The 9,916-nt window shown below is 27.8% G+C and overlaps 2 protein-coding genes across 12 annotated transcripts in view; one reads left to right on the forward strand and one right to left on the reverse strand.

Moving 5' to 3' along the window:
* Positions 1-9,916, reverse strand: part of LOC107453040 (probable ATP-dependent RNA helicase vasa-like) — a 57,581-nt gene that overhangs the window by 30,147 nt on the left and 17,518 nt on the right. The gene's annotated exons all lie outside the window — the stretch shown is intronic.
* Positions 502-5,240, forward strand: LOC122270984 (zinc finger protein 862-like). The gene is made up of 2 exons (XM_043050509.2): positions 502-598; positions 3,334-5,240. The coding sequence occupies exons 1-2, from the start codon at positions 502-504 to the stop codon at positions 5,238-5,240; spliced, it is 2,004 nt and encodes a 667-aa protein (XP_042906443.2).

Genomic DNA, 9,916 nt, shown 5'->3' on the forward strand with positions numbered 1-9,916 from the left:
AACGCGAGAATCTCGCATATTTTTTTCTTTTCTCGCATTAAAAAATGACTACCGCGAGAAATTCGCGCATTCTATAAATCAATTTCAAAATTCGCGAATTCCTCGCATTTTGAAAAAAGTTTCGCATTACGTCATTTAGAATAAAATCCGTTTCTTCTTTCTTCCTGTATCTTTCTTTATTTTCAACATCTGCGATGTTATCTAGCTTCCCTATTTAAAAGTATTGTTCTGAACCTTTAAGAACACCATCCCACGGAACCCCTTTCAGAACAGATTTCTCTGGACCGCGTGTTTACCGTAGGTAAGGTTTCTTCATGTAAGACGTTCAAATTTTTTGCGCATTAATATAAGATGGACAAATACCTTATTAAGGCACCATCTTCTACTCCGAAACGGACAAATGAAAATGAGGGTAGAAACGATCAAAACGAAACAAATACGGATATTATTCAGCCCTAAAAGAAATCAAAGACAGATAAGTATCAAGAGAAATGGGAGAAAATGTATGACTGGTTGGAAAAAGAAGAGAGAAATAGCATGGTTTACATGTTCTGCAAACTTTGCCGTAAATGCAAAAAGAAGAATCCATTTGGAAGCGGTAAGTTTATTCTTTTAATCATTAACAGTTAAATTCGTTCAATTTTAAATGTAAATATTTTAATATAAAATTGCATGTTAATTATGTAGATAAAATTAAAAATGCAAATATTTAACACCCAGCGTGTGTAGCCAGATTTTTCAACAAAAAATCAGCACCTTTTAGGTACTTTACAAGCATTAAAAAAATATTTTTATTCACTTTTCAAAAAAATTAATTAGGATCTGTGCAGTAATAAAAAAATTTTTCTTCTATCGTTTAAAGTTCTTAATTTATAAATATAAAATCAATAAAGTTCAAAAGAATTTCCAAAAACTTAACATACTCCATGATAAAATAACTAGTTTCTGATAAATATCGCAGAGAAAACCATGCTTTTTTGTAATTAAGAACTACATTCGACATGGCAAAGAAATAATAAATTCTTTTTAAAAGATAGAAAATTAAGCACTTTTTGCAATAAAAAAAAATTTTAAGGGATTTTAAAAAATGTAAATCAAATATAAGCACTTTTTAAAAAAGTTACGCACTCTGGAAAATATTTAGAATACTTATAGAATTTGCATGAAATATTTAAACACAGCTCAAAGTTTCAAATTTCTTTTACTTTCAAACATTTCCGTGTGAAACTAACTGGTAAATATCAGATGTTAATAAAAATTTCCAGTTCATAGATTTCATGATTATTTTTTATTATCCTAATGGAAGGAGATTTTCTTTTCCATACATAAATGTCTGTCTAATTGCGATTGTAGTAATGAGTGTTTCACTCAATCATTGAATTAATTATTGTTATGGCATTTAGATGCAGATATTTATTTATGAGAACGAAAACCCCGTTCCATCTGGAGTATGAAAAATAAATTATCAAGAAATCCAAACCTTCTTAAATTCTCTCTTTTGCTGAGTTCAGCAACTATTGAGGTAATGAACGGTGATGAATTCGTATCAGTTGATATACCATAGTAATAAATTTAAATTGCAAGCAGTTCAGGGTCAAATTATCGTTCTCTTTAGTGGGACTGTTTTTATTTTATTTTCTTCTCCCCTATTTGTACTTAACGTGACTCTTTTTTTCCGTTTTTATTCTTTAGCGATTTTCTTGTACTTAGCGTTTTAATTGAATTAATAAATAATAACTGTTTTTTTTCTCTTTGTATTTCCGCGATTTGCGTTTAATAGATAAGAATACGTTTTTTTTCTCCCTTTTTTTACTTCTCTCTTTTCGTTAATTTTTTGTTCTTTTGTGATTCGGATGTATTTTGCGCTTAAATTTAGTTGTAGTTTAAAAAAGTTTCTATTTCCGTATTTCAACGATTTAGATTTATTTTGCTTTATAACTAAAATGCTAGATCATAAATTTTCCATTTCCTTCCTATCGTTTTTCGTATTTTAGCAATTTGGATATATTTTCAATTTTCACTAAATTGTTTAAAACTATGTTGTTGTTTTTTTATTTCATCGGTATTTTGCGATTTGGATGTATTTTGCTTTTTAACTAAATTATTATTAAATTACAATTTTTTTTCTTTATTTTTATATTTTAGTTATTTGGATATTTTATTTTGGTTGGCTCAATTGTTAAGAACTACGTTTCCTTCCCACGCCTTTTTTGCGATTTGGAATTTTTATTTTTTCGTTTTAACTTAATCAATAGTTTAAAACTTTTCCTTTATCTATTGTATTATTTTTATTATCCGATTTAGTTTTTCAGCCGTCTTTTTTCCCCACATTTCGACGATTTGGATGCACTTCGTTTTTAACTTATTAGAATATAATTACTTTTTTATCCTTTTTTCACCTTTCCTTCATTTTTGTATTTCAGTGATTTAGATAAATTTTCAATTTTAACTGAATAATTATTTGGAACTTAAGTTTTTTTTTATTTCTTTGGTATTTTTGAAATACAATTAGTTTATTTTTGTTTGCTGCATTGTTGTGCTTTGATTTGGATATATTTTGTACTTAAACTAAATTATTAATAATTTAGTCATGCGTATTTTTTTCTTTGCAATTTGCAACCTCAGCAATTTGAATGCATTTTGTTAATTAACTGAATTATTAGTAAGGAACTGCATATTTCTTTTTATGCTCCGTTTTTGTAATTCAACAATTTTGCATGTTAATTGGATTGTTAGTTTAGAGCTAGTTTTTTACCCGCCATCATTTTTATACTTCAGCGATCTAGATATAAATTTAAACTTATAAGTCCTGATTAAGATCTAACAAAATAAGCGGTAACTGCGTTTTAGAAGCGAAAGCAATAGAAGTGTTAATTATATATTTCAAAAAAGGAATTTCATTTATGTAAAGAGCCGATTTGGTAAATATCGTATGATTGGGCATTTAGTATGAGAAGCTTTTACTTTAATTTTAATATAACTAATCCATATTAGTTCGGAGTAAGCTCTAATAATTCTTATTTTAAGCAAGATAAATCAAAGTAATATTACCCTATACAGGAATAGTCGTTGAGAAATCACTGTTTTTACTCTGATATGCACCTATGAAAATATTACTTCATCCACTTGTATCTACTATCACTTTGAATTGAATATTAACTAATATAAATATAGCAGCTTTGGATATATTTTCAATTTTGACTAAATTGTTTAAAACTACGTCTTTTTTTTTTATTTCGTCAGTAATTATTATTCGGTCGGTCGATAAATTTTACTGATTTAAAAAAAATTAAAATGTTTTTAAGATATACTGAATTTTTAAAATTTTCCTAGACGGCTGCACATCTTACAAAACCACTTCTCTACAAAGGCATAACAATTCCCATGAACATATGCAAGCTGTTGAAGCAGAAAACTGCCGGAAAGACATGAAAGTAGCCACAACAAGTGTTAAGAAAAAAAATGAGTCCTTCATAATAAGTTGTTTAAAGTCAGCTCTATTTTTAGCTGTTAATGAATTACCAAACTCCCTTTTCGGTAATTTACAGCAATTTGTAAAAATTCAAGGCTGTGAAAACTATGCTGGAAAACAAAGTGCGAAGTATGAACACGGAAATATCATCAACGAACTTCACTATTCTATAGCAGAAGTAATTGAAAAGCGTATGCTGGCAGATGTAGATGATGTAAAAGTGTGTGCCATCATTTGTGATGAAACATGTGATTTGGCTAAGATGAAGCACCTTGGTGTTAATATTAGATATGTCAAAGATGGATCTGTTGTTGTAAAGTTTTTGGATAATGTCCATATATCAGATGGAACAGCACTTACTTTAATGTCTTCTATACTAGATATGTTGAAGAATAAGAATATAAATATAAAAAAAATTGTTGCTTTAGGTTCAGATGGAGCTAATGTCATGGTGGGGAAGAAATCAGGCTTAGCTACAAGGTTGACAGAATTAAATCATTGTTTAATTTCTGTCCACTGTAGTGCCCACCGATTAGCTCTTGTACTTCAAAATGCTGTAAATGATATTCAAAGTATCAAGTCATATAATGATAGCCTTAAGGCAATATTTATGTATTTTAATGCATCAGCAGTGCGATCAGCAAAACTGATGATAGTACAAAAATTGGTTCAAGAGACTGCTCTAAAGTATCCCAAACTACATTCTGTTCGATGGCTCTCTCTCCATAGAGGTGTACAAGTTATTTACAAAACATTAGATTCTCTCATTCTTTTCTTAGAATCCCAAGTAGCTGAAGGTAAAGACTGCACATCCCCTGGATTATTGCGAGCCATAAGGCACATAAGGTTTATATATGTAACTCATATACTCAATGACATTTTACTTATATTAACAAAACTTACAAAATTATTTCAGTATGACACTGCAGATTTATCTTTAATTAAACCCTCGGTAGATACTGCTGTAACCAGATTAACACTCCTCAAAAATAATCCTGGGGATGTGGAGAAGTATTTTATTCAAAATTTAATCAAGGATCATAATCCTGATAGAAGTATTGCAATTAATGCAGAAAATGATGACATCTTTACCAATTCAGGAGAAAATAGTGAAGAATCAGGTGTTACTATTAGTACTGACGATGATTTGCCAATTCTTAATGGCCAAAGAAGGATCTCATATTATTCAGTTTTAAAAGAGAAAATGATACCAGCTTCCTCATTAGAAAGCCTCACTAAGCTAAAGGTTTCTTTAATTAATTCTGTTCTGGATGGTCTTAAAAATAGATTTCCAGAAAATGCCTCAAGAACAATTTCAGATTTTCAAGCTTTTGATCCATTGTACTTACAAACTCTCAGCTTTTCTGAAGCAAAGGAAAAGGTTAAATCATTAGCGAAGCATTTTTCAAATTATGTGAATGCAGAAAAATTATTGAAAGAGTATGATGATATTTATCTAATGATAAAAAATAGCTATAATTCTTTTAAAACTGCAAAGGTGGCTGAAATATTTTTGAGATCATACTTAGAAACATACCCTAATACATGCACAATGCTGCAAATTTACTTAGTGATTCCGATTAGTTCAGCATCTGTTGAAAGGTCTTTTAGCACACAAAACCGGATTAAGACAAAATATCGTAACAGATTGACTGATAAGCATTTGAGCAACCTAATGAGAATAGCTGTTGAAAAAGTAGATGTAGAACATTTTCCATATGACGATGCAGCGAAAATATTCAATGCTTTAAAAAATAGAAGATGTTAAAATTGTATTATAATTAATAAAATTATTTTTTTTCACGTCTATTTGTGTGTTTTTATTTTTTTAAAATTTTTTTTTATATTTTGAAATCTCACTTAACTTTTTGAAATCTCACCCTGTTTTTGAGAAAGGGTGAGAAATTCTCACCCATTTTTTTTCTCTGATGAAAACACTGACTCATCTCTTGGCAAAATTTGGTCATTTCACGAAAAACACTCAATTATTCCCAGGCAAAATTTTTTTTCTTCATGAAACTTCTGGGTTTTACAAACCTTAAATTGATCAGATCTTACTATAAGGTTTGAAAACCGGTAATTGTGGAGAAATTTATCAAGTTAATGAAGGTAAGAAGAATTAGTTGTTGAAGCTAGGCAATATTTAATTATTATCCATAATATTATCTACCCGAAAATAATTATTATCTATTTAATCATTAGTGAGTTAGATTTAACTAGCATATAAAGTATGCTTTATCCTCAGAATTGGCTGGTTAGTGCACTTAATTATTTTAAGGGGTGATTGTACACAACCAAAATACCAAGTTTCAATTCCACATTGAATTTCCCAAGTCGTGCAATTTCCAAGTAAAATAGGCAACTTTTCAAGTTTGTTTTAGGATTTTTTTATATGAAAGTTTGGAAAAAAAAATGTGGCCAAAATAATAGTTTTGATTTTTTTTTTAAATAATTAAATTGGATATCTTTTGACAGTTTCACATTTTTATTGCCTAATGAAAGTCCAGTTAAGAGCTCTTTGGAAAAAAAAAATTACAGCAAATCTAAGTCATACGTCTTTAAAGTTCAATCTTACTGAAAATTAGTAATCACATTTATTATGCATATTTCATTATTTTCTATATCACATCTCAGTACAATTGCAAATATATTTGAAGGTTCCAATTTAAAAGAAATAAAGAAAAATATTTATTTAATTTTGAACAAAAATAAGAAATGATTAAAAACTAAACAATATGAAAGAAAAAATGCTCACCTGTAAAAACATCTTTCGTAATTTTCAAAATGTCAGCACACTTAACATTAATATTTATTTCTATTGAAAAGCATGTAATTGGGGCGAATCTTATCAAATTATAATACATAATGGTTAACAACAAGATTTAAATTTTTAACATGAAGACAGATTTATTACTAATAAACCATCAAGGATAGGTTAGTCACAAATATGACAAAACCAACTATAGCGAAGTCAGTTTGATTGATAGAACATATAACTTAACAGAACAAATGAATAAATAAAAAATGGCTCTTAAGCTTAATCAATCCACAAATTTAAATTTAATTCCGATAGGTTTTATAAAGTTGAAAAAATGGCATAAAAGAAATTTTTTGACAGAGTGATAAGAGTGATCAGAGAAAAAGAATAAAAACTTATTGAAAGAGCAGAAAACTGCAGATCTGAGAAATAGTTTAATGCCTATATTCAATTAAAAAATTAAACAAAACATGGCTTACGTTTGTTTTAGAGCTTTTCTTCTTGGTGTTGCTGATTTTCATTTCTGAAAAAAAAAAAGAAAAAATATGCATATACTATAAATATATCTTTCGGAATTTTTTTTAATTTTCCTACTATAAATTTAAACTTGATAAATTTGTGAAACATAGTTAAGACTCATCATCAATACTTCATTATCATTCATCAATTATTCATTATCATTCACCAATAATTCACCCACTTCACAATCACATCTAGAGAGACTTACAACTGAGTTATGATGGTTTTTGAAAAATAATTTTTATCCAAACGAATAATTATGTTTATCACAACGTTTAAATAAAAAAAAAAAGCACCTACTGTTAGTAAATGAGAAGTTGAGATAAAAATTGCAATTGCAAAAATTTATCAACAAATATTCTTCTCTTATTTAAAAGAATAGAAGAAGTTACTATTCTTCAAGAGCAAAAATTACTACTAGTAATAAAATTACTACAACTAGGAAAAAAACGAAACAAAGATATTACAAGCCCAACTGTTAATGAAATGATTTCCCCCTTTAGAGCTACTAAAATCTCTGATAAAAATATTTTCTGTGATAATAGTTTTTTATAATTGTTACTTTTAAACAAACAATTGTTTAATACTGTTGTTATCATTGGTGCCCACTGTGGTATGTCAATAGTAATTACAATTACATACAGAACCATTTATCCGGTATCTAGAAAACCGGGGGAAATTTTGCTCGGTTTTCCCGAAATTTTGAACTAGAACGATTGACGAAAAAAGTGGAAATTTGACAAATCCTTGAAGTTGAGTAGAGGAGAATGTGAGGAAAGGGGCATTTATTTCCCTGTTTGTTGAGAGATAACTTTAATATTTTCCCCGTGGCCTTGAATATCTTTAGATCGAGAAGGTGCAGGAAAGGGATAATGCTTAATTTTCTCCTGTGTGTTCGAAAGAATCATTGTATTTCTGATAAGCTGCTGTTAATCAAACATAAAGAAGTGACATGTTGATTTCTTTTTTCTCTTTGATATAGGAGGAGGTGGGGTAACGCATTGCATGTGCATATCAGTGAACAGAAAGGGAAATAAAAAGAAAATATATCCCTTCACTTTACTAGGAAAAAGTAAAAAAAGTGAAAGGGAAATACGTAAATGATTAAAATACAGCTATTTTTTTTTTATTTATTTATAAAGTAGGAATGCAGTCAAGATGAATTTAATAATTTTAAAAAAAATCAGAAGAATTTTGTAAATTATAAACATAATTGACTGTGCTAGCGAGGGGGCGGGGATACAAAATCCATCAAGCCGGACTACTACTACTAATCTTCTTCTTATTTTAAAAATATGTTACTCTTTTTTATTGCAATTTGGGTTCAATAAAACATCGATTAGTGTTACTTTTTGGTCAATCCAGAAAACCGGGATGGTGATGGACCCGAGCATTCGAGATATTTGGGTTTTCTACTGTATCAGGATTCAATATTTGTTTTTTGTGTGAATTCGTATGTCATTAATCCATATTAGATGAGTGAATCTTCCTTCTTTATGAATTTCCTAAGTCAAATTATTACAATCATGCACAATAGCAGAAAATGGCTTTAAATAATAAGAAAATATGACGTTAGTGCTACAATAGCTGAATAGAATCGGAACTAATTAATACAACACTGCACAAAGTAGAATCAATGAGAAATATTATCAACAATTTCATGATCAGATATTATTAAATCAGCCATAATAGAATTACAAGTTTTATGAACACTAAATTTTATAATTATTAATTATGGCTTACCAGTAGAGGCATCAGAACTGCTCATGTCAGATAGTTCATCCTCTGACTCCTCAGACTAGAAAAAAATTAAAATTTTTAAGTTAGAAAATATTTTGTTTCCCATATAATTTCTAAGTTAGAAGCTAAATGCTTTTTCTTCTCCATCGAGAAAGGCAACCAAAATTTTAAAAATAAACCAGTTTCAATTTGAAACAAAAAAGTTGATAATAATTTAATCAATGAGTTTCAAAAGTGGTCATTTCCAACTAAATTAATTTACAGGAGAGACAAAAAACTGGATAGTTAAGTATCAGCTTGATATATAAAGCTTTTTTTAACTTTTTGATACTATAATATGAATAGTTACAAAATATTCAATTGCAATTGTGCGATAACATAACTTAAGTACTTTATTTTTAGGTCTTGCAAAAAAAATTACTTAACTTGTAGATAAATGAGAGCAAAAAATAGTTGTCAATATTTATTTATCATTTTAAATCAAAAGAGAATGAAACTTTTTTATGATATAAAAACAAAATTTTTAAAGCACATATTCATTTGTTTATTTTTTGATAAAATGTAAATTTTGTGGATTTTAGAAATTGGTATGATTGTTTTTATTTTGCACAATAACTTTCATTATAAACTTATGATTGAAAATAATAATTGAGCAAAAAATTATTATTTCTTAAGTATTATTAATCCTTACATTCATTTTTAGTTAATTTGAAATGCAAATTAGAGAATTTTTTTAGACGCCAATAATTAGTTCATAATAAAAAAAATAAGTAATAAGTATAAAGAAAAAGTAATAAGTATAAAAAAATAGTATCAAAATAAAAAAAGCTGAAATTATGAAAAGAAAAATGAAATGAATAGGTACTGGCTTGTTTTATTTTGATCTAGAATATCAATACATACTACTGCATACTGCTTAATAAATCAGCTAATATGCAAGTTTTATTTCTTACCTTAATGCTATGGATTTCATAATTAAACCTAGTGTGTCATCACCACAAAGTGGATCATCTTAATCTAACGGTGTGATACTGCTCAAACATTTTCTATTTAATTTTTTTTGTTAGAACTATTTTTCCCCATTATACAATAAAATTAATTATGAGCTGTTTTTTTTTCAACTAATTTTCTATATAATATACAGCTAAAGTAATAAAACTTACGATCCAATAGGCAAATAAAGTCCTCAAAGCTATTTTGAGCATTATAATTTGTAGCTTAATTTATATTGTGACTTAAATTTTTAAAATGCAATAATTTAATGTAATATGTAAAAGTAATAATATATTCTATATTATAATATTAATAAAACTATAATTAAATAGATAACTGTCTAATAAAAACTGAAACATATTTAACAAAGTAACTGTAAAATAAAGAATTACAAATTGAAAAATAAAGTTACAAAAAATGCAAAGATAAAAAAA

The sequence above is a fragment of the Parasteatoda tepidariorum genome, chromosome 4 (assembly GCF_043381705.1).
Source record: "Parasteatoda tepidariorum isolate YZ-2023 chromosome 4, CAS_Ptep_4.0, whole genome shotgun sequence".
NCBI lineage: Eukaryota > Metazoa > Arthropoda > Arachnida > Araneae > Theridiidae > Parasteatoda > Parasteatoda tepidariorum.

Bases quoted from the DNA above. Each gene is read 5' to 3' on its own strand.
- LOC122270984 (XM_043050509.2), top strand. From the start codon at position 502: ATGTATGACTGGTTGGAAAAAGAAGAGAGAAATAGCATGGTTTACATG. The intron at 599-3,333 runs GTAAGTTTATTC...AAATTTTCCTAG, and splicing joins GAAGAATCCATTTGGAAGCG to ACGGCTGCACATCTTACAAA.